Source organism: Callorhinchus milii, unplaced genomic scaffold (genome assembly GCF_018977255.1).
Source record: "Callorhinchus milii isolate IMCB2004 unplaced genomic scaffold, IMCB_Cmil_1.0 Scaffold2, whole genome shotgun sequence".
In the NCBI taxonomy this organism is placed as follows: Eukaryota; Metazoa; Chordata; class Chondrichthyes; order Chimaeriformes; family Callorhinchidae; genus Callorhinchus; species Callorhinchus milii.
Window position 1 is genome coordinate 75,561,672 of NW_024704743.1, and position 24,747 is coordinate 75,586,418.

The window sequence follows — 24,747 nt, forward strand, 5'->3', positions numbered from 1 at the left end:
CCATCCTCCCTTCCCCAAACGTATTGACTATTATTTTCCTTCCTTCTCCATCTCAGGCTTGATGCAAGCCTCCCTCTCCCTTCCACCCCACAACCAATGGCCAAGCCTTCAGATGCTTCACCCTTAACCTCTGGAATTCCTTCATCTTGTACTCTCTCTCTCTTTAAGTCCAAACTTAAAACCCACCTCTTTGACCATGCTTACACTCCCTTTACCCATTCCTCCGTCCACTCGTCCTTACTTGGCAGCCGACCCTGTCTTTGTGATGCACTCTGAGATTTTATCCTACGTCCAGCACAATACAAATGCAAGTTGTTGTTGTTGATGAGACAGTTCTGCGGCACTGGCTGCTTTCCAATACCTTGGAATGAGTGCCCATTTGTAACGAGTAAGCTTGACAGTGAGTCTCAGGAATTTATAACAGCGGTGCCATCCTTTGGATGGAATGTTAAATCGTAAGCTTCCATCTACCATTCAGGTGGACAATAAAGTTTTTAGGAAAAGCAGCGTGGGAGCCAGAGCAGGAGGTATGAGGCAGCGCAGGAGTGGGTGGTATGAGGCAGTATCATTGGAAAGTGATGCCACGAATGGTCCATCGCACCGTCACATACACACACACACACACATTCACACAAATGCAAAACTTAGCTCCACTACTGCTCAGGCTGCGTTTAGAACATTGCTATTCAGAAATTGGCTGCTGCACTTAACTAAAAATACAGCCACTACACTTTACAGACAATGTTAACATTATCGGCACTATGTCACATGCAACGATTATTATTATTAATAGATTACAGAATGAATCTAGAATGTGTTGCCATTACTAAATAATTACATATGGCTGATGGCTCAGATGCTGCACAAGACACTATCCGATCTGAAACTGAGCCCATTCCACACACAAGGACATTTCCATGGTGCTTCCCCTACCGATTTGGTGGGTCTGATTTGGATACTATTAAGCATGGTGATGAGTTCCCCATGTGTCAGACATCCACTGACCAAAAAAAGTGTTGCAGGTTCAATTCCGGGTGTGTTGAATCCAGTGATTGATAGGGGCTTCACATCTAGGAGAGGTTTTCTGCATCCAAGAGGAGGCGTCACACCAAACAATCAAACCAATTTAAATCTTGAATTTTTCCAAGCTGTTGCATTATGGTGTGTAATATTTTTCCTAAAGGAAATAACTGCGGTCAGAATTCAGCTATAGATCAGACAAAAGGAAAACTTTTATTGCTGTCTAAATAAAATTATTTCTTGACATAGCATTTAGATTTATCAAGGTATATTACAGTGTATTACATTCAACTGAAAATAATATCGGATTTAGAATATTACAATAAACTGACCAGGGGGAATAGGTTAACAACTTTAAAGTGCTGGTGTTACCGGTGATCATCGATAGTTTTAAATTAGGTAAATGTCCTGTATGATTTTAGTGTTACAGCATTAGTTTAAACTTTAGAATGAATTATTTTTTGCTGCATAATGTATTCAGCAATAAGACTGCACCGTTGACTGAGAGTTCAGGGAATGACAAAACAATCTGGCTGTGAGTTCACTATGGTTAATGAGATGTGGATCAGCTATTGTGATGTTCAGGTCAGTCTGGCTTCTTCACCACACCCAAGAACCCCCGCAGATTCCATTCCCACTGCTTGGATGGACGTTCAATAATGGGCGTCAAGATCAATGCAAAAATCTGCAGGGAAAAAAAAATGACATTAATTTTAATATTCAAATACATAGGGATGGAAATTCAGACATATGCTGTTTGATTGTCACTGGTGCTAACTGTTGCATCCTAAAAGGATGCCAGCAATGAAGCTAGCCTATATCTAGACTGGCTGCAGGTATGACTTCCCCACCATTCACTGTAGTCGGGCCTGAAACTGGGAGTGCCAGCTCCCAACTGTTTTATTGACTTAATACATAAATGATCTGGATCTGGGAATTGAGGGAAATAGATCAGAAGTGCTATTGATAATAATAAGCAATAATAATAATCCTTACATTTGGTATACAGCCTTTCACGTCAGGAGTACATCCCAAAGCGCTTCACAGCCTATATTGTAAAGTGGAGTGATTGTGTATTTTATGGGTGATACCAAATCGGGGGCACACCACACCTCGAGGAATTTTGTGAAAGACTGAACATAAAAGCATCGGACACAGTTCAGTGCTCAAAACAGAGCAGAGGACACAGGCTACTAAAGCACATAGAAATCATAAGATTGTATTTGATATAGCGTCAACAGTATCGGGGAGATTCATTTTTAATTCTAGGAGAATCCAGGTCAATGCTGGAGGGTTGGCAAACTTGCCTGTAGGTTTTGGGCCTAGCCTGCTGGATCAATAAAACATTTTTTTCCCAAATATTCAACACTTGGCTGCAGAGAGAATATTAAAACAGAAGCTCACCTTACAAGATTGTTTTCAGGGCAAACTTTAATGGCTAACACCGCCATTTATATCAGTGCCTGATTGCCAGAGCTGTTTAAAGGAATGTTTTATCTGAGAGGGAAAAATAGTAGTTGAATATCAATAGGTGGATAGGAACACTCAGGAAGGAAAGCTGCTGAAGAAAGTTCAAAGCATTTCTATATAAGTTGGTAACAAATAATAATAATGATTATTGTATTTGATATAGCGTCTTATCACGTCTTTGAGACATCTCAAAGTGCTTAACAGGATATACTCTAAAGTGAATTGACTGTGTATAACATAACATGTAGGAGCAGGAGTAGGCCATTTGGCCCTTCAAGCCTGCCCCGCCATTCAATCATGGCTGATCTTCTAATCTAACTCCAGTTAATACCATAACCCTGCCTTGTCCCCATATCCCTTAATCGCTTTTACAATAAGAAACATATCTAACTCAGTCTTGAATATGTTCAAGCACTAAACGTCACCAGCCCTTTGCGGTAGTGAGTTCCATACATTCACCACCCTTTGAGTGAAGAAGCTCTTCCTCAACTCAGTGCGAAAGGGCTGGCCTCTGATTTTAAGGTTGTGACCCCTGGTTTTAGTTTCTCCAACCAGGGGAAACAATTTTCCACTATTTACTCTATCATGCCCTTTGATGATCTTATAGGTTTCTATAAGATCCCCTCTTATTCTTCTATATTCTAGAGAATATAGGCCCATATTGGTCAGCCTATCCTTGTAACTCATCCCCTCGTAAATCTACGCTGCACCCCCTACAAGGCAAGTACGTCCTTCCTTAAATAAGGAGACTAAAACTGCACACAGTATTCCAGGTGTGGTCTCACCAGGGCCCTATACAGTTGCAGCAAGACTTCCCTACTCTTATACTAATTCTTTCATAATGAATGCTAACATACCGTTCGCCTTCCTAATTGCTGCTGCGCCTGCAGACTAACTTTCTGTGATTGGAGTACAAGGCACCCAAGTCCCTCTGGACTCTAACACATTCCAATCTCTCCCCTTCTAAAAAATAACCCGCTTTACTGTTTTTGCTACCTAGGTGGATGACTTTGCACTTCCCTACATTATACTTCATCTGCCACCTACCTGCCCAATCACCTAACCTATCTATATCGCGCTGCATTTTTTTAATGTCATTCTTTGTGTTGACACTTCCTCCTAGTTTTGTGTCATCCGCGAATTTAGATATATTAACTTTGATGTCCTCGTCTAGATCATTGATGTAGATGATAAATAGCTGAGGTCCAAGGACTGATCCTTGTGGCACTCCACTAGTCACATCCTGCCAATTTGAAAAGGACCCGTTTATCCCTACTCTTTGTTTCCTACCCGTTAACCATTCCCCAATCCACGTTAATGTGCTCCACCCAATTCCATGGGCCCCTATCTTTTGGACTAATCTTTTATGCGGCACCTTATCGAATGCCTTCTGGAAGTCCAAATAGACCACATCCACTGATTCACCCTTATCTAGTTTACTGGAAATGTCCTCAAAAACTCTATGAGATTTGTCAAACATGACTTCCCTTTTGTAAAGCCATGCTGACTTGGCCTAATTATGTTGTGCTCCTCTAAATACCGCACTACCACATCCTTAATCAATGATTCTAAAATTTTTCCTATCACTGATGTGAGACTAACTGGCTTATAGTTCCCCATCTTTTCCTTTCCACCTTTTTTAAATAGTGGTGTGACATTTGCGATCTTCCAATCCATGGGGACTGATCCAGAATCCAAGGAATTTTGGAATTACAGACACAAGGCCTCCACTATCTCATAAGCTACCTCTTTTAAAACCCTAGGATGCAAGCCATCCGGACCAGGGGATTTGTCACTTTTTAGTTCTAACAGTTTTCCTAGCACCAATTCTCTACTAATGAAAATTTCCCTAAGTTGCTCCCTGTCCTTATCCCCTTGGTGCATCTCTATTGTTGGCAGACTTGCTGTGTCTTCTAGGGTGAAGACAGATGCAATTACAACTTCTCCCGACTCTGACTGAAGTGGACCTACATTTACCCTCACTAGCCTATTCCTCTTAATGTATTTGTAAAAAACTTTTACAATCAGACTTAATGTTCCTAGCTAGCTTACCCTCAAACTCCTTTTTCTCGCTCTTAATGAGTTTTTTAGTTTTTTTTTGCTGGTTTCGAAAACTCTCCCAATCTTCAGGTTTGCTGCTTTTCTTGGCAGTTTCATAAGCTTTTTCTTTTAATTTGATGTTTTCCCTAACTGCTCTAGTTAGCCACGGATGACTTGCTTTTCCTGTAGTACTCTTATTCCGCAAGGGAATATGCGACCGCTGAGAATTATGCACTACATCCTTAAATATTTGCCACTGTTGGTCTACATTTTTACCTCTTAATCTTATTCTCCAGTCTATTTTACCTAAATCTTTCCTCATACTTACAAAATTAGCCCTATTTAAATTCAGAATACTTGCCTCGGATTTAACTATATTCCTCTCTACTTTAATGCAGAATTCAATCATATTGTGATCACTCTGCCCTAGAGGAGTCTTATTACCTACACTGCCAACTAGCCGTTTCGTTACATAAAACAAGGTCTAGGATGGCCTGTCCCCTAGTTGGTTCCTCGGTATGCTGCTCTAGAAAGTTATCTCTCATACACTCAATGAACTCTTTTTCTAACCTACTTTTGCCGACTTGGTTTTCCCAATCTATGTGGAGATTGAAATCACCCACTATTATCACTTTATTTTGTGTGCAAAACCAGCAGCCAATTGTGCACAGCAGTGTCCCACAAACAGTCCTGGAATAAGTGACCGAATCATTATTATTTTTAAAACGTATTTATTGTTTTGAAGGGATTATTACCCCTGGAAAAGTGATCCACCAATTGACCAACAACTGGGTTCCTACTTACTGCTAGGTAAACAAGCGTACGGAGTAAGGAACCTTGCCAAACTTTTCTCCCTTCCAGGGAATCCAACCCAGGTCCTCTCGCTTGCGAGACTCAGGATTACAAATCTCTATGGAACAGTTGGACAGTCAAAACAATCCACTGTTCCATCATGGAATTTCCAATAACAGTGCTTCGGCTCAATAAAATACAGTAAAAAATGGACTCTTTCACGTACCAGTGAGATTTACCATGGAATTGCCATTATAAACTTGCTGTTAAAAGATTGTTAGTGTTGGCTATCGGCATGTGATAGACCTCCATGTGAACTCTTATGATGTGAACTTGAGAGTGGGGTGGTCCTTGCTGGACAAGCAGCGAGAAGCCTCCCAGTCAGTATTTGGGACAGAATGGCGAATGTTTGAAAGAAATATAGATTATTGGAATGTAAAGATATCAAGGGTTATGTGGAAAAGGCAGGGAAATGCCTTAAAAGAGAAGCTGATTTAATAATCTGGTAGAGCAGGCTTGGTGGACTGAGTGCCTACTCTTGTTGCTGCACTACATGCATTATGACACAAGGTGGTGGTGTCTATCAATAATGTCTCAGTGTAAATCACAAAATTCCCATTTAATAGCCAGATTCACTCGTCAACAGACAAAAGTATCGGATTCGAGCCTACTATCTGTGGCAGTCTCGGTAGTCCAGTTCCTGAGCCAGGCGGGTTCGCAGTATTCCAAGCCACTGCTAATGACAGTACAGGCTCATCGGCAGGACCTGGAAAGGCAGACTGGGAGCAGGGAGTCATCCCACTCAGCTCCTGTTAACTGTGCAAGCCAAAGCTTTAACAGGTAGAGTGGTCTTAACTGGACAAGGAGCAGAAAATCTTGCAAGACGGCGATATCAATGGCAAGCTATGCGGTTTTAGCTGGTTAGTACCAGCAGTACCACAACCCCCTTTATGGGGCCCCCGTGCCTTGGCTCTTGCCAACCTGCGCCTAATATAGCATAGATATATATATAGCATAGCATATATCAATATATATATAACATATAGCACAGATGTATTTAAGGGGAAGCTAGATAGGTACATGAGGAAGAAAGGAATAGAAGGTTATCCTGGAAGGCTTAGTTGAGGAAGGGCAGGAGAAGGCTCAGGTGGAGCTTAAACACAGGCATAGACCAGTTGAGCCGAATGGCCTGTTTCTGTGCTGTACATTTTAATGAATTCTAATGTATTCTAATACTTTTCGGAATAACATAAAAATAGGCAAAAAGAATAATCTTTGCATGTGATATAACTGCATCAATGTTAGAAGCGTGTCTCAAAACACTTCACAAGATATACTGTGAAGTGCAGTGACTGTGTGTATTGTGTAGGCAAACACAGCAGGCAATTTGCACACAGCAATTTCCCAAACAGCCCTGAAGTGAATGACCAATTTTGTCTGGAGGATTATTGGCCAGGATACCGGAAGAAAGCCCCTTCTCTTTTCACACAGTGCCATAGAATCTTTAACATCCATCTGAACAAGTAGATGGGACCTTGTTTTAATGGTTAATTGAAAGACTGCATGTCTGACAATGCTGCACTCCCCCAGCACTGCACTAGAGTGTCTGCCTGGACTAAATGGCATTTGCCTTTCCCTGGGTTACAAGTACCAATTCCATTATTTTGTGGAATAACTCCCACTCCTGCCTCACTTCCCCACATTTACACCTGCTTTTCAATCATTTACACAGCATCTTAACATAGATCAGAGAACACTAAAAGGTTCTCCTCCAAAAGAGAAGCACTTAACTGGCAATGAAGTGACATCCACATTCTCCTTGCATGTGTGTTTGCAATAACACAATATCCTCCTTACATTTGGGTGTATGGTATTATTGCAAACACACACACACCGACATAATAAGGCATAATATCAAGGATTATTATTATTAAAAATGAGTTTGAAGTTGGCTTCACACTGTAGTTACACACATGCACACACTATCATTATTATGATGCAGAATTGCAGTTGGAGTGCAGGCAGATTTATTATTTCCAAACTATTATTTTTAAATCATGAATGCCCACAAAATATACAGTCAATCCACTTTACAATATATTCTGTGAAGTGCTTTGAGACGTCTCGAAGTCGTGATAAGGTGCTGCATCAAATGCAAGCATTATTATTATTATAATTTATGGAAGGTGTCCTTCCTTCTCTGAGTGAAGAACACCAAGGCTGCACTTTTTCTGCTACTCTTACTGTAAAACGCTGAAAGCTTCTATTAAAAAAACAGCATTGGTGACACAAGAAAAAGGATGGGTGACTCAATGGCAGATCTCTCAAGATAAACCCTAAGTGAGAGGCAAAAATATTTATGGAGCGAATGTAACATGAACTCCTAGGTATTAAGCAGAAATTATCCAGATGGTGGAGCATCGCTCTCAATGCTGATATCTCTGAAGCTGAGTCACGCACAGAACCTCTGAGAATGCGGCTCTCTGCTCAGAGTAAAGTTGCTATCCCACTAACTAACAGACAAAAGCTGTAATCTGCGTGTCAAACACACCAGTCAGGTTCACAGAGGTGGTCATTGCTGGGAACAGTGTGTGGGGGGTCAGACTCAAGCACATTCGAAGCCTTGGGCCCATAAGGAAGATCACAAATTCTGTGTCAATTCTTTGTTAAGTAAAGTACTTCTAAGTAGCAAAATACAGAGGTCTGTACCAGACTCTGCATAGGGCCATTTATCTTCATTTTAACTAACGCTGGGCATTTAAATATGAAGCATTTACAATTCATTGAAAATGAGAGTATTTAAAAAGGAATAACAGCCCTCTTACATTTTGGAGAATGGTTCGAATATCCACTGCTCCTGGTTGGTTGTTTTGCTTTGTGGCTTTCAGCTGGGATGAACTGCTCTCCACATTTGGTTTGGCAGTGGTGTTAATTTCAATGGAAGCTTTCTGTGCCATTGAAGGAGAAAGTGAATTCACTCGTTTGTGTCCTGATGCTGCACTGGAGTCAGGCTCCTCTGAAGGGATCAAAGATGCTGATGTGAAGTCCGGTCTCAGTGAAGCTGTTGAATTGCACACGCTGGGTGATGATTCTGTGTGACTCACTGATGTCATCCCACTCACTTTCTTGGGCTTTTCAAGAGATGAGTAAAACGTGGACTGTTCCTTTAGCAATGATTGCAGCTGCTAAACAATAAACCAGAAATTCAGGGCAGAAGTGTTAATTTTAATTCAATTAATGAACATATTGTCCACAGCAAATGAGGAGATTAGGAGAATTATTTCGTGCACACAATAGTTAGGATATGGAATGACCTACTGGGAAGGGTGGTTGAGGCACAGTTTACATTTGCTTTCAAAAGGAGACTGGATAAATACCTAAAAAGGCATAAACTACAGGGGTAAGGGGAAAGAGCAAGTTAATGAGACTGGAAGGATTGCTCTTAAAAGAGCCAGCACCGACATGATGGGATGAATGGCCTTCTTCTGTGCTGTAAATTCTATGGTTTTACGGACAAATGTAGAAACAATTGTAAATGATGAGACATGAAGCAGCACAGCAGATAGCTAGGTTTAGAATTAACTATGAAGAGGTAAGTAATGGAAAGGAAACGTTCAACAGTAACAATGACATTTGATATAGTTCAATTCACACTGGTGAGATTTCTCAAAGGTTTTGTGTTTTGTAGGCAAAATGTCAGGCAAGTAAATCTTCCAAAGTAAATTGTCTGAGCTGGGAACATCATTAATAAAAATACATTTAATTCAAATATTGTGATCCATTGTAAATTGCTATTTTAGAAGGCGTTTTCATTATCTTACTCACTGTCATTTTACTTTTTTTTAATTCCATTCTGTATTATTTTATTCAGTAAACTATGCATGTTAGCCTAGCTCAGTTCTCTGAGGCAGAAGGTTGTGGTTTCAATTGCCAAGTCTGGTCAACAATCCCCAAATAGAATTGATCACTCACATCATGGTTGTTTGTGACACATTGTTGTCCATAAATTGGTTGCCATATTCACCTGCAAAACACAGTCACTACACTTTACTGTAAAGACATCCTCCCTGGCGTGAAAGGTACTATATCAAATGCATGGATTATTATCATTATTATACACACAACAGCTCAATAAAGTTGTGAACTTTATAAAACTATTCAGTGAAACACACACATGTCAAAATCAGGATCGATCTCACTGTACCATACTCATTTCTTCTTCAACTTGCCGAGCCCGATCCTCAAGTTGAACTCCTAACTCTGTGATCTCATTGTACACTGCCTGGCGTAGTTTCTGCAGTCGTTTCACTTCCTCCCTGTCACAAAAAATATGCACAGATTAAATGAATGCAGATGAACCTGGTCATTCCTCCATCCCTTGGATGGCAAAGGCATTTCCATAATCCCCCACAAAATACTATCTAATGTGTGATGATACATTCGCCAGCAAAATAAACAGTTACTACACTTTACAGTGTAAATCCTGTGAAGAGCTTTGAAATGTCCTTGTGACTTGAAAGGTGCTATATCAAATGCAAGCATTATTATTATAATTATTGATAATAATAATTACATTTGTATTCCATGTCAGGAGGGTACCTCAAAGCATCACTGAGTGTTGTGGGGCAAATGCCAATTTGACCACCTCAATGTCCCACAAACAACCGTGAAGTGAATGAACAATTTTATTTGGGGTATTATTTGTCCCAACACTGGAAGAAACTCCCTTCTCTTTTCGAATAATGCCATGAGTTTTTTGCACAGGCAGACAGAACCTCGATTTAACATCTCATCCAAAGGATGGCACCTCCAACATTGCAGCAACCCCCCAACGCAGCACTGGAGTACCATCTTAGACTGTATAAGTTCCAATTCTGACATGGAGCCTGAACCCACAACCTTCTGACTCAGAGGGAAGAGTGTTACCAACTGAGGCAAGCTGACACAAATGTCAGTCAGGTTAGCACACTAATCTTTCATTTCTGAGAGCTGGGTTTGAATCCACCCGATCCAATAGGTAACTTCTCATGGCTTCACTAAATCAGTATATTACAATAATGATCCCTACATTTGATAAAGTGCCTTGCATATCGGAAGAACATCTCAAAGCGCTTCAAAGGATTTTCCTATAAAGTGTGGTGTATTTTGTAGGGAAAAGTGGGCACACCACAAATTCCTACAAACAGCCATGAAGTGAAAGACAATTTTATCTGAGTCATTATTCTGACCTGAAAGGTGCTATGTTAAATGCAAGGAATATTATTATCAGTGCTCCGAGATGCTGCCCCACATGAAGAGCATGACAGAAATGCAAGTTGTTGTATTATTATTGTGATTGTAATGCTCCATCTGCTCATAACCCGCAGATCGGTTGCTGTTCACTAAAATGTTTGTGGGACATTGCAATGGGTAACTGTGCTCCCACTTTTGCCTACAAATATATAGTCATTCCATTTCACAATATTAATAATAATCCTTGCATTTGGTATAGCGCTTTTCATGTCTTCTAGACGTCTCAAAGTGCTTTACAGAATAGACTGTAAAGTGAATTGACTGTATATTTGTGGGCAAAATGTGGCAGCCAATCGCACACAGCAGTGTCCCACAAACAGCCGTGGATTGAAATGACCAATTTATTATTTTTTTGAGGGATTATTATCAGGTGTGTGGAGTAAGGAAACTTGCCGAAGATTTCGCTCTGCCGGGAATCAAACGCAGGTCTCTCGCTTGCAAAGCGAGTGCTCTAACCACTGAGCTACAGGACTCCACAATAGATCATGTGAAGTGCTTTGAAACGTACTTCTAATGTGATAAGGTGCTATACTAAATACAACGATTATTATAATAATTTATTGTTATAAACTATTACTTATAACCTCCATTATGTGACTTGTGATGAAAATAGGGTGAGGCTCTTCTGGATTTTTTCTCTCTAAAACAAACATTCTATGAAGACAGGTTGTTCTTATCAATGTAAATGACAAATTTACAAGGTATCCACAACTTTAAAGATGCTCATGTACTTACACATACCTCTCATCCTCACTGAGGACACTGTAGACTAAAGCCTGCTGCTCAGTGATACACTTCTCTATGTCCAGCAGCTGATTCTGAAAATGCTGCAGAAATTGTTTTGTGGTTACAATTTCCTGAATGGCCAACTGAGAATTCAAAAGAGACAAGAGTTATAGGGGGAAGGGGTCAATATGTGATGTGATTGAATGTTCTTTGGGTGGGATGTTAAACCAAAGTCCTGTTCATTTCAAATGTTCGTCCAGCTTCAAAAAACAACAGCCTAGAGATGGGCCAGGGGTGGGTGTTCTTGCGGGAGTAAGCTCAATGTGCCTCTGGGCCTTTTTTCACTGCTACCCATCCATATATCTATGAAAAACTACTGACTGTGTTTGACCTGATTCTTGGTAAATGTGTCAGACACGTAACTAAATTCAGTCCCTGTAAAATAGCATCTGAGAGGTTGTGCTAGCTTAAAAAACAATTTTTGCATTTGTTTTTAAGGAATTATTACCCACGGAAAAGTGGTTCGCCAATCGACTAACAGGTTCCTAATTCCTAATTATTGCTAGGTAAACAGAGACATGTGGAGTAAGGAAACTTGCCCAAAGGCTCTCCCTGCTGCGAATCAAACCCAGGTTTTCTCGCTTGTGAGACGAGTGCTCTCACCACTGAGCTACAGGACTTCATTCCATTTTCAGCTGGATTTGGGCACTACTGTTATTCAGACATTGAGGGGATATTGCAAAACACATTTTAAATTTATTTTCCAATTCAGGGATGGAATGTGTTTACAAATACTGCAATTTTGACTGCAACATATTCCATGATGATATTGTTCCTCAGATTATGTGATAACATCACTGAACCTTTTCATCCATATCAGATAGGTATACTTGCAGGCCAAGTGAATATAGGAAGCAAATGTCTCTACTTACAGGGTTCGAAATTCAAAAAAATCAAATAGTTTAACAGTTAGTGTATGTTGTGTTTCGCTCAAATTCCATACATTTGCATTGTGGAACCATTAGCTCAAATGATCCAAAGAGCAACAAAGTCTTTTCCACGTAAATGATTCTAAACATGCAGAAGTAAAGACTGCAATCACTCTTGGATCCCATGATTTGCTTTATTGCAGTGATCAGCTGTTGTGTACAAAAGCTGCTATTCAAATGGTGATTGTCTTGAAAATAAATGTTTCAAAAACATTGGTTTTCCTCTGCTCTACGGTATATAGATTAATGCCTTTAAAAATAGTGCCACATTTGTGGCATGTGATATAATCACTGGCTATAGATACATTTGCTTTCTGTTTGGACTTGGCATATAAGTACATCTGTGAGACATGGATGAAAAGGCCCAGTGAAGCTATCAAATACATTAGAATACAAATATTGTGAGGAATACTATTATGGCATACTTGGCTGGCAAAACTGTGGTATTTGTAAACAGATTCCATTCCTTAATTGGGGAACAAGTATAAAATTCTCCAGAGGCAGAGCAGAGGAGAGTAGTGTTAGAGACAATCTAGGGCACTTCAGTCATCTGAGAGCATATCTCAGAGGGCCCTTATAAGGTGTGTAATATTTAAAATGGGACTGAAAAAGTAAACAACACTTTCGAATGCAGCAAGAGTAGAACAAGAGGACATAGGTTTACATCCAGCCCACTAATACCTCCCACCCATTAATGCCTATTAATACCCATTTAAGTTCTCTTAGATGCTACCCTGGGTGGAGGGTGCTATATAAGTGAAAGTTGTTGTTGTTGTACCCCTCACCCTTGAATACCATGTTCATTAAACACCTTGCCCAATAATCCACCCCACCAATTAATATACCTCATCCATTAATACATCTCGCCCATTAATACCTGTTGCTAATTAATACCTTGCCCATTAATACCCTTGTCCATTGATACATCACGTCCATTAATGCCCCTCATCCATTAATACCCTTAATCCATTAATACCCCTTAGTCCATTAATGCCCCTTCGCCCATTAATACCCCTCACAATCAATACCTCGCCCATTAATACTCCTTGCCCATTAATACACCTTGCAAATTAATACAACTCACTCACCCTGCCCACCCTGCAGGGAAATGGGAAACCTGAAGTAATGCAATGAGTAAAGTTAAGTGCTTTAATTAAAGAACAGGAGTGTCTGTTCCTCAATGCATTCCTTGTGATAGACATCTCACCCATCAAAGCTTTAATTCAAAATATTTTGATTTTTCAATAAAATAACTTCCAAATACAAGCTCTCTAAAGCACATATTATAGGCAGATCTGTACATCACCAAAGGGAGTTCTGTATCACCTTTAAAAGAACTAAACATTGGGATCAGCACAAAATCTGTTGAGCATTCAGAGGATTTGGTCATCTCTCAGCATAAAAACAGCTCAGTGCTGTACAGGGAGGACAGTAGGATAGGTATTCTGGAAGGATGAGATTAAATGGATCAAAGGGCCTTATTCATCCAAACCTTTCTTGTGATTTTATGACTGCAGTCTTGTGGAGGATGAGAACCTTTCACTATTGGTGATGGATTTCTCTGTGTGTCAGACCAAAATAAATTGACAGATGTAACTTACTGGATATGCTGAGATAATCTTCACTGCCTGCTGCAATTCTTCCAGGGTATTGAGACGATAGCCTTCCAAGTGTGACGTACCAACCTTCGATGAGTCTTTTGTCCCTTTGTGCCAAGATGAAGAGCAGTGGTGGTGGGCACAGCAGCAATGGTGACAGCAGCAGTGGGTGGCAGCAGTTTGACTGTGCTCTTGAAGGTCACTATTTAGATGGTGTAGTCCAGTATCTAGTGAAAGTGATTTTCTAAATGATTTCCCAAATTGAAATTCAGACTTAAATGAAGAGTGTTTGTTTGGACTTTGATTTCTTTCAACAGGATATTCTTCATCAGTCTGTACTGAAACTTCTCTTGTCTTCCTTTTCCTACTTCCTACAAAGATACTTTCAGATTCCGGGGTTGTGGCTTTATTTACATGTTGGTACGAGACGGTTAATGATTCCAAAGAATCCACTTTTGTGGAACACTTTTGCTGATCCATATCTTGGGTGATTTGGACGGTCATGAAATTGCTCGAACAAGAAACACATTCTGGCAGACGTTGGGTTGCCTCTGGGGATCCACTGATGGTATAGTTCTCAGTTGCTGGTGTCCTACCCTTAATCATTGCAGGATATTCATTCTGGCTCTGTGAATCATTGCTCTGAACCTGGACCTGAGTATTTAAGTGAGAACTGTTATCTGGAGCCAGACTTTGACTTGTGTCTATACGACTGCTTCCATCCAGGAATCCACTTGTCTCAACCACACTTTCCTCACCAGGATTGTCCTCATTATCGTTTTCTATATATGATTTGTTTTCTTCTGGGAAAATATGCAAAACTAAGTGTGTTCCTAAAGAAAGTGTACAATTATTGTCAATAGAGCTCTTTGCAAAACAGTCTGTTTTGTGTTCAGTGTCCTGGCCCAGGATTGAGCACGTTCTGCTTTCCTGCAATGTGGCTTGACTGTCAATGCTGTCATCACTGATGTCTTGGGGTTGTGGAGCCTGAAAAGGTTGGACAACAACAAATTCTAGCAGTAATGTAGAATCTCACACATAGAATGACTGTTTCGAAGTGCTTAACAGTTATGATAGGGAGCCTCAAGCAGAGGAGAGGAAGGAAAATTAAGTTTACCAGCCAGGTCTGAAGAGAGACCTTTTTAGGAGGGTTTTGAAGATGTTCAGAGAGAAAGTAAAACAATGAAGGAGAGTTCCAGCAGACCGGGGCACAATAGTGAAAGCTTTGCCACCAATGGTGGGATAGAACGAATGAGGAATGAGCATTCAATCACAAATAATGGACTGGAATATAGAAGAATATGGCTGGAGGAGCTTCCATATTTGGGGAGGAGAAGGGAAGGGATTTAAAGATAATAAAATAGCAATCCTTACATTGAATTTAAAGCCTTTCACATTGGGAGAATGTTTCAAAGTGCTTCACAAGATATATTGTAAAGTGTAGTGACTGTATTTTGCAGGCAAATGCTGCCAAATGGTGCACAGCTATGAAGTGAATGAACAATTGTACCTGGGGCATTGTGGCCAAAACACTAGGAGTAACTTGTTTCAAATAAGGACAAAGATATTCAAATCAATGTTCTTGGTTACTTGTTGCCAGTGGAGTCTGGGAAGGATGCCAGTGTTAGGTGCACAACAGCTGAGTACAGAGATTTGGAGTGTAACTGTGGGTGAAGTTCATGTTACAAGATCACAAGATTGATCTGGGTGAAGAAAGCCTTTCGGCCCATCTGATCTCATCCCTCCAGACTCCCACCCTACGATCCCCCCCATCACAGCAGCAAGCTGCTCTTTACATAAGTTCAGTGTCTTGGCTTCTACCATCTTTCCAGTCGTTGATTGCCTTCTATTGAAGAAAAACTTCCGGGTATCTGTCCTGAAATTGCCCTTTCCAATTCTAAACATAAGCCTTCTTGTTCTGCTATCATGATACATTCTAAAGTATTGATCTGGGTTGACTGAAGTATGTGGTACTTGGAAGGGGAAGCATGTCAAGGTGGCATGATGACAAGAATTGACAGATTAGGTCATCTCTGTTTATGAAACTCACATAAACAAATCCAAGGTGTCTCAGTTTTATAAGTGTACCAGACAGGAGTTGAGCTCAAAGAAACAATTATTTATTAAATGCCATGTAAGATTATTGTGAAGTGACTAGGTTCAAAGTGTGCAACACTAGCAGTATTTATTCTGCATCTCTGTTGTACACTGTTGAAACCAATATTTTGTTGCAAGTAGAATGAGGTGCAGCATTGTCATACCTGCAGAGATAGGGGGATGAACGGTTCCTCCAGAAATCCACTACTGTCTGACTGACAGCTATTGTCTCTCTGCAAATCTGCTGTGAAGAGAAGGATAAAATGCTGAGATCAACTACCATATACCATAATAATCAGACATTCTGAGATTTTACTCTACTTGGACCATATGCTCTATAAATACTATTTGTTGCAATATTCAAATAATAATATTCAAATGTTTGTTTTGTGAGAAATTCGACTAATTGCTGTTTATATCAGAAGTTTCGGAAAGATTAGCTGCTGTTAACCTGTACAACAGCTACCATCGGCATAAATATATACTAGGTGATAATTATCATAAGGTTTTCACAAGGAAAGGCAATGTGCTTAAACTATATCCTTAATGACAGGTTCGACACTGGACACTCTAACTTTCAGAGAATGTTTCTTCCTCAGGCATGCTCAGAAACAAAATATTGTCTTGCTTTTACTTTAAAATCTCAGAATGGCATTTCAAATTTAATTTTATATGTTTAATGTTAAATTTTAGTCAGAATGAGCTGAACCAAACTAATTATTTTGGAATTATGAGAGCAAACGGACCAAAGGGTCTTCTTCATCAAAGCTGCTCCTGGAATCTTATGAATAGCTTGATTTGGATTCAAAGACTCCAGTCTAAAAGGAGTGGTGAGAATATGGATCTCATTGCCACAAGCTGTGGTTCAAGTAGAAAGCATCAACATCTGTAAGAGGAAACTTGATGGATAACAATGACAACAACAAGATGACATTTGTATAGCACCTTTCACGTTGGGAGGACGTCCCAAGGTCCTGTTCAGTGTACGGCATTTCAGACCCGAGCTGGGGTCGGGGGGAGAGGGGGGTGGGGAGAAGGGAAGGGAGGGGAAGGGGGCTGGAGAGAGAAGTGAATAGATGGGAATGGGAGATGGGATTAGGAGGGGTGGAATACAACAGCATGGACTAGTTGGGATGAATGGTGTGCTTCCACACTGTAATTCTATATAATTTTATGTAACAGGGACTACTACAACAATGACATCTTCCATTTATATATCACCCCTCATGCAGAGTAGTGTCCCAGAGCACTTGACAGTGACGGATCACAACGTTGAGCTGGGGGAAGCGGGAGGTGACTGTAGGCACAATCGAATAGGAAGGTCTTCAATCATGACCTGAAGATGGGGAAGGAAGGGGCAAGTCGGAGAGATAGAGGAAGAGTGCTCCAGAGTTTTGGGGCATGGTGACTGAAAGGTGGCCACCAATTGTGGAAGGGAGGGCATGAGGGACATGCAGAATGCCAGAGCCTTCAAACGGAGGCAGCGGGTAGTGGGTTGGGTTGGGGTGTAAACAGGTTGGAGAGGTAGGGAGGTGCCAGGGCATGAAGTAAGTTGAAAACTATTGTGAGGAACTTGAAATTGATCCGTTTGGCGATAGGGAGCCAGTGGAGCCTGGCTAGAATTGGTGTGATGGAGGTGCGGAGTTTAGTAAGGATGAGTATGTGGGCGGCAGAGTTTGGGATCAGCTGGATTCTGTGTATAGTGGAGCTGGGGACACAGGCAAAGAAGGCATTTGAGAAGTTGAGTCGGGAGGTGACAAACGCACAGACGAGTGTTTCGGCTGCACCTGGGGTAAGGTACAGTTGGAGGTGGAGGTGGAGGAAGGCGGTCCTGGTCAGGATGTGGGGAAGGAAGGACAGGTGTGGGTGGTACCTGGCATCTAGGTCGCGCACTGGTTCAGTCAGTCAGTCTGGTTCAGTCAGTCAGTTAGTCAGTAAGCCGGGGAGGTGGAGGAGGTCATAGCCACAGGATAGAAAACGTTGATGGGAGCCAATGAACAAGGCTTCCATCTTGTCAACATTTAGTTGTAGGAAGTTTTCTCTTATCCAGGTCCAGACAAGCTGAGAGAACATTGTCAGCCTTGGAGTCACAGCTGGAGGAGAAGTAGATTTGTGTTTCATCTACATACATGGGGAAGTTTACCTCATGTCTGAGGATGACATCGCCCAGAGGGAATACATAGATGAGGAAGGGAGGGGTCCACGGATGGAGCCCTGGGGTACACCACAAATGACCGGTCGGGGCGGGTGGAGAAACTGTTTGAGGAGATAAAGTGAAGCTGGTTTGTTAGGTAGGACACGAACCAGGCTAGTGCAGCCCCACTGAGGTAGATGAGGGAGGAGAGGCAGTGGATGAGGATGGCATGGCCAACTGTGTCGAAATGGCGGAGAGGTCGAGGATGAGGAGGCAGAGAGAAAGGATGTCGTTCATGATCTTGACAAGACCCATCTCTGTTCTATAGGCAGGGTGGAAAACCATCCTGGCAAGAAAACCTCTGATGGTATTATTTAAGGATAAAGTTCAGTTTTGAAACCTTGTTCCTTTTAGCTTTAAACACTAGGCACATTCATCCAAATTCACTGAGAGAAACAAATTCACTGACGTTTATCCCATTATCATTTATATACAATGGCACAGATCAGCTGCCAGATTTGCCTATATAATAAGAATTGCTACACTACAAAGTAAGCCATTGAGGAAGCACTTGGAGCCATATTTATTATGTTTATTATGTGACAGTCGCCAATAGCAAAAAAAGGGACACTATTCAATACTGTAATACTGTATCAGTAGTCTAACCAGTCCACCTGCAATTTATTACCTGTGTGTTCACATGTGTTCATTCAATTGGGCAGAAAGCTATGAAAGTCAGAAGGCTACAGTAAAACATAGAAGTCCCTTACTGGTGTATTTCTTTATTTTCCATGTTCTTTTGTGCACAGAATAAGAGCAGGAAAAACTGTCATGTAAGAAACAGGCACAAAGCATTTGACTGAAATTGGCCACTGTTAGCAAATGCCATCTATTCTTGTGATTGACTAATAGATTATATCCTATAATTTCACACACCTCCTGCATATAGTTTTGGTGGATGAAGATGTGATTCTGCTGACAGGGAATGGGGCACCTTTCAAATTCTGTATGGTTGAACAGAGTAGATGACACTTTATTGTTACTGGCAACCTAGGTATCCCAACGCACAATCTGGAGTCTCCAAGTTTTGGTTCTCATCAACTTGCGTCTATTATTCTCCGGGATTAGGTAAATGTCTGACACATGCGGAAACTCATCACCATGCATAAGCATAGCCAAACCAGTCTGAGAGTTTCACACATATATATATCCCACCTACACATGGAAATTTCATTGTGTTTGGAATGGAATATGCACTCTCTCTCTCTGGAGGGACCACAAAAACAATATTCTGTATGGTTGAACAAGTCAGATTAAACATCACTTTATTTTTACAATGTGAGAGGGCTTTTGTAGACTTTGAGATGACAGGACGGGTGCAGAATTAAATATTTTGATTGACTGGTCCTGTGTATATAACTGCATTATATACCGATAATCCTTACACTTGATATAGTGCCCTATCATGTCGACAACAGTTCTCAAAGTGCTTTACAAAATAGAAAAGCGTAGTCACTGTATATTTGTAAGCGAAAACGGCAGAAAAGTTACACACAAATTGTACACAACAATGTCGCACAAATAGCAGCAAAGTGAATGACCAATTTTACCTGGGGGATTGTAGGCCAGAACACTGGGAGAAATAGACTACCACGGAGGGCTGGATCAATTATACAATGTTCCATTGCTAAGAATGTCAATTCTGAAATCCTTTTACATGCATGTCACCTTGTACCTAGTTCAGCTCCATGGGATCCTGCTTACCTCCTTCCAAGGAAGATAGTCATTAGCTCATCTTGATTTCAGAGTGACACACAGGACAAGACAATGAGTCCAGCAGGGTTTATATTGCATCATCCTTCTCTACTGCTGGCTTTGTGGCTGCTGATAGGGTTCACTAAACATAAACAGTGACTTCGGGAAGGCATGCGACAGATAGCTGCCAACAACAGAATATTTGAGCGTCTGAATAACCTTCAACATCTACTGGAGCACGTGCAGAATAAAAGTCAGAATAATATGCAAATGTCAAAAGCAATTGTGGAAGTAAATTTTAATTCTACTCACAGATTCCAAGTATTAAACTCCCATATGTTGCAATTAGATCTGCCCAGAATCTCAGCTAAGTTCATTAGGATCCCAGGCATTGGGTAACTAACTTGCTTAAATTGCGTTTGTGTCAAATTTCCATCCAACAATTTCTTCCGTAGATGAATTTCACAAACAATGACCTTCCTAAAGATATTATTGGTCCCATCATAATTTTGTTTTGTTTTGTTTGCGAAGAATTGTTCACAATTATGTGCCTGACGTTATGTACCTGAGCAATGGTGTATGACTGGACTTTGTGTTTCCAGCTGCTTCTTTACTCTAAATCAGAGGTTGCTGAATACACAGCCATGCAGAAAGGTTACTGAAGTATAGCACTCAAACTCAAGACTGCCATTGTTAAGGACGAAGTAGCTCAGAACTTAAGTCTAAACCAGTGGTAGCCAACCTGTGGCTCGCTGGGCTGTCAAGAAGTTGCTCGAACATTCGCACAAATCTAGCATTAGTGCTCCACACCAATTGGTGCCCCCTTTCTTCCACCAAGGGTCCCAAAACATGATCTAATTTAAAACCCCCAAATCCCTTAATCCAGCCCTGGATACGATGCCAATTTATTGCAATCCTGTGAAGCAGTGAATTAAACATTGGCTCCAGGATTACCAAGTCATGCCAGAATCCCCAACTTGCCTGACAGTGTCAAGCATCAAATAGAGAATGGGAGCAATCTGCTGAAGTCAGAGGGTATTTAGCTCCAGATACGTATCTTTATGTAATGGCTGATATAAGGAATGTCTTACTACAGATTTGATCTGATAATTGTCACATCCAAGTCTGTTACGAAAAGTCACATAGCTTCATCCTGTTATGGTTAATTTCTGCTCTGATGTTATGACACTCACTACGGGTATGCAAATAAAGGCAGTGTTTCAGGAAGCAATGCGTCACAGGCAAAGTTTGCAATGGAAATGAATTACCGAGAAACTGAAAGATGAAAGTGTACAGAAAGAGATACCTTAACTACACGACATACCATCAATAACCGGAAAATCAGCATGGTTGTCAAATTGGATTTCTTTGCTATCGTTGTAACCCCAGAACTACTTCATGACTAGACTTTCAACATTTCAGACTTTTAGTTTTGAATTTTGAATCAAATTGAATGGCTTCAATAGGTATTAACACAAGTAAGCTTTGACAAGGTTTAATATCACTTTCCATTTAATTAATAATATTTTTTCCATTTACTTAATAATATTTTTGCATTTGATATAATGCCGTAGCATTTCATTTGAGACATCTCAATGATTTGATAAGGCGCTATATCAAATGCAAGGATTATTATTATCAAAGTGGATGAAAGTTTTTTCACAGAATTTAATGCAGAGTGCACTGACATCTTATTTACAAGTGAACCTGGAGAATGTGCAGTTAATTTATGCAAAGCAATAACAAACAGCCTTCAAGTGAATGAACAATTTTATCTAGAGGATTGTTGGCCAGGTCACCGGGTGGAACTCCGGTCTCTTTCTGAATAGTACGGTGAGATTCTTAACGTTCACCTAAACAGGCGAATGCTCATCTGAAGGACGGCACCTCTGACAATGCAGCAGTACCTGCGCGCTGTATTGCAATGTCAATGGGCTTGTGAGTTTTGGCACACTGGAATGAATCTTATACAGGGCTTAAGAAACAGGTACCAACAAGAGGTGTCTAAAAGCCCTCTTACTGTGTGGGTGCTGGCAAAAATCTATGCATCATAAAAAGTGTTTTCTCCAAATGCTCAACATGCATTGGAGATGAAGTCTTGTGAGCCTGAGTTCCTGTACAGGGGATTTTCAGGAGAAAACCCTGTTTACTTAACTAGGTGCATTTGTTGTGGGGCTGTTTCTTTGCTGCCAAAACAAAAACAAGTATTGGTGTAAGGTCAGAAAGCAAAATGCTGGCTGCTGAACAGTTTTGCTGGCCTTTGGGATAAGAGAATTTGGTGACAAATAATAGTAATAATCCTTGCACTTGGTTTAGTGTCTTATCATGTCAGAAGGATGTTTCAATGCGCTTCACAGGCATTCCTGTGAAAATTGAGTTACTGTTTATTTGTAGGCAAATGAGGCAGCCCAATTGTGCACAGCAGTGTCCTACGAACAGCTTTGAAACAAATGACCAATTTTGTTTTGGGTGATTGTTGGTCAGGACACCTGGAGAAACTCCCTTCTTTTTTCAAATAGCGCCACTTGGGGCCTTTGGTGGCAGACAGGTGCTCTGTTACCGTCTCATCCGACGGACGGAATCTCCGACAATGCAGCACACCCCAGCACTGCATTGGAGTGTCAGCTTAGACTATGTGAGATCACATCCTGATGTGGAATTTGAACACACAATCTTCTGACCCAGAGGAGATAGCCAAGCTGGCACTCATTTTGCCAAATCTCACAATTTCAGTGCCAAATAAGATGTCAGAATTAACCCAGCAACTGTTCCTGAATAGTAAAGTAATCAGGTGGAAATAATATAGTAGGTCTATTATAGTGTCCCTATTAAGGAACCTCTGCTTACTCCTTCCTGCAGCTCATTTGTTTTTGTGTTTGAATAATTAACTAACCACATGCCTCTGCTGCTGTTTCCATTAGAGATGCGTGAGTATAGATTTGATTTGTTACTGGTACAGCAGTGTCACCAGGACTCATGCTTGGGACAGAAGAAAAGGCTGATAGAAAGGGTGGTGTTTCAGAGAATCTGTAGTCAGCAGATGTGAATTGTCGAAATTGGACCAGGCCTGACCCTGCACTACTACTGGCACAAAGTTTGCACACACAGTAAATGTTTTATTTTGGCATATGTGACTGTTTAAACAACCATGAGGTGAAGGAGGCCGGGATAAACTACCTTCTCTTTTCGAGTCGTGTCACGGGATTTTTAATGTCAACTTGAACAGGGACCTCGGATTAATGTCTCATCTGAAAAATGGTACTTCTGACAATGCAGCACACCCCAGCACTCCACTCGGGTGTCTACCTGGATGATGAACTCAAGCTCTGACATGTGCTGCATACCACAACTTTCTGATGAAAAGGCGAGAGTGCTACCAACTAAGCCAAGCTGTGGCCAGATATAACAAGTTCAAGCAGTTCTGGCCCTGAATACAATTCATTCTTTGCAGAAATCATTGACTCAAATATTATAAAATTACTTATGAATGTTAAAAGTTATGCATTTCCACGGCTCACACATTTGGCATTTTATAATAGAAGGCCCCTCTGAGATCTCTGTCACTTTGTCAGGGAAAGATCCCATGGGAAAACCAGACAGAGAGAGAAAAATTGGACAAAAAAATTAGAGAAGAACAGTGAACCCATAACCCCCTGTGGACCTGCTAAAGGCTAACGTAAGAACTGCTGGTAAATTGCAGGGACATCTCACTCACCCATCCCTCAACTGGGAAGAAACCTAAAAAGAAAAATCAGCGTAAAATATATCAGTACATTGTTTGCATACCTTAGGAAGGCTTAGGGTGTGAATGAATGGAGCAACAAGCACAGAAAAGTGGACAATAGAGATGTCCTAGAGTTAAACCATTCACTTACCTATATAGATACTTTTGAGAGCCATTCTAGCAGGGCTTTCTTCATCAACACTCTGGATCTGAGAGAAAAAGAAAGGAAGCACTACTCAGTTCAATTTTCATGTAATTTTCCTCCCAATTGTCAATCACTGGATATATTATAATTCAGTAGGATTTTTTAAAAAAACAAACAAATGAAATGAATTGTAGAAGCAAGCTAATTCGGAGTTCACTTGGTATAATAATCAAAAAGAATTAGCAAACTCTCCAAACTGGTTTGAATTTTCAAAACCTACGACCTCAATTCTGGTTTAAATGGAGTAAAATGATAGGAAATAATAGTGCACTATCCTAGGTTGACAGTGAATTGGAAGTTACCAAAATTTAGATCAAACCAAACTTCTGCCTGATCTGTACCTTTCTCATAAATTTTAACTTATCCAGAACTATTATCAAATGGAAGACGGCAATTTGTATTGTGATATTTAAAATTAGTAGTGGCAACATGGCAATCCTTCTGTACTGTGTATAGAACAGACTTTCAGGAAAATAATATGATTATGTAATGATTCTCAGACCAGGCTTGAGTAGGAACTGCTGTCACTCAGGCAGAAACTTGAAAACTTCCATGTGCAATGAATCATTTACATTTAACCGCATTAGAGGTTAGGATGCATTAAAAGAGTAGAACAAGAGGACATAGATTTATAGTTCCAAAGGGCAGACATGAACTATTTTTTCACCCTGAATGCAATTAGTGACTAGATCAGGTTGCCAGAGAGGGTGGTTCTGCACAGGATGCTGGACTCACTCGCGGAGATAAACAGCAGCTCAGACTGGATGGGCCGAAAGACAAATTCTGTGCTCTAACCCTTTATGATTTACCTCTTCCAGTTCAAAGGAGTCTGGTAACTGATCCCCTTGCAGAGTTTCAATGTATTTGCCGGGGATTCAATCAATCGGGACTCTTGGAGGGCTTGG

The 24,747-nt window shown here is 40.7% G+C and overlaps 1 protein-coding gene across 1 annotated transcript; it reads right to left on the reverse strand.

Annotated features, from left to right (window-relative positions):
* Nucleotides 1-1,358: 1,358 nt before the first annotated feature.
* On the reverse strand, nt 1,359-24,707 carry LOC103183397 (protein ITPRID1-like). The gene is made up of 8 exons (XM_042332156.1): nt 24,652-24,707; nt 23,789-23,846; nt 16,189-16,268; nt 13,931-14,914; nt 11,356-11,483; nt 9,527-9,638; nt 8,148-8,507; nt 1,359-1,705 (listed from the first exon to the last, which is right to left on the reverse strand). The coding sequence occupies exons 2-8, from the start codon at nt 23,811-23,813 to the stop codon at nt 1,607-1,609; spliced, it is 1,788 nt and encodes a 595-aa protein (XP_042188090.1). The 5' UTR covers nt 23,814-23,846; nt 24,652-24,707; the 3' UTR covers nt 1,359-1,606.
* Between the last annotated feature and the right edge of the window lie 40 nt (nt 24,708-24,747).

Excerpts from the sequence above, each read along its gene's own strand:
- LOC103183397 (XM_042332156.1), bottom strand. The coding sequence starts at position 23,813 with ATGGCTCTCAAAAGTATCTATATAG. Across the intron at positions 14,915-16,188 it reads TCATCCCCCTATCTCTGCAG|GCTCCACAACCCCAAGACAT; the intron begins GTATGACAATGC and ends CAACCTTTTCAG. Across the intron at positions 9,639-11,355 it reads GTCCTCAGTGAGGATGAGAG|GGAGGAAGTGAAACGACTGC; the intron begins GTATGTGTAAGT and ends TTTTTGTGACAG.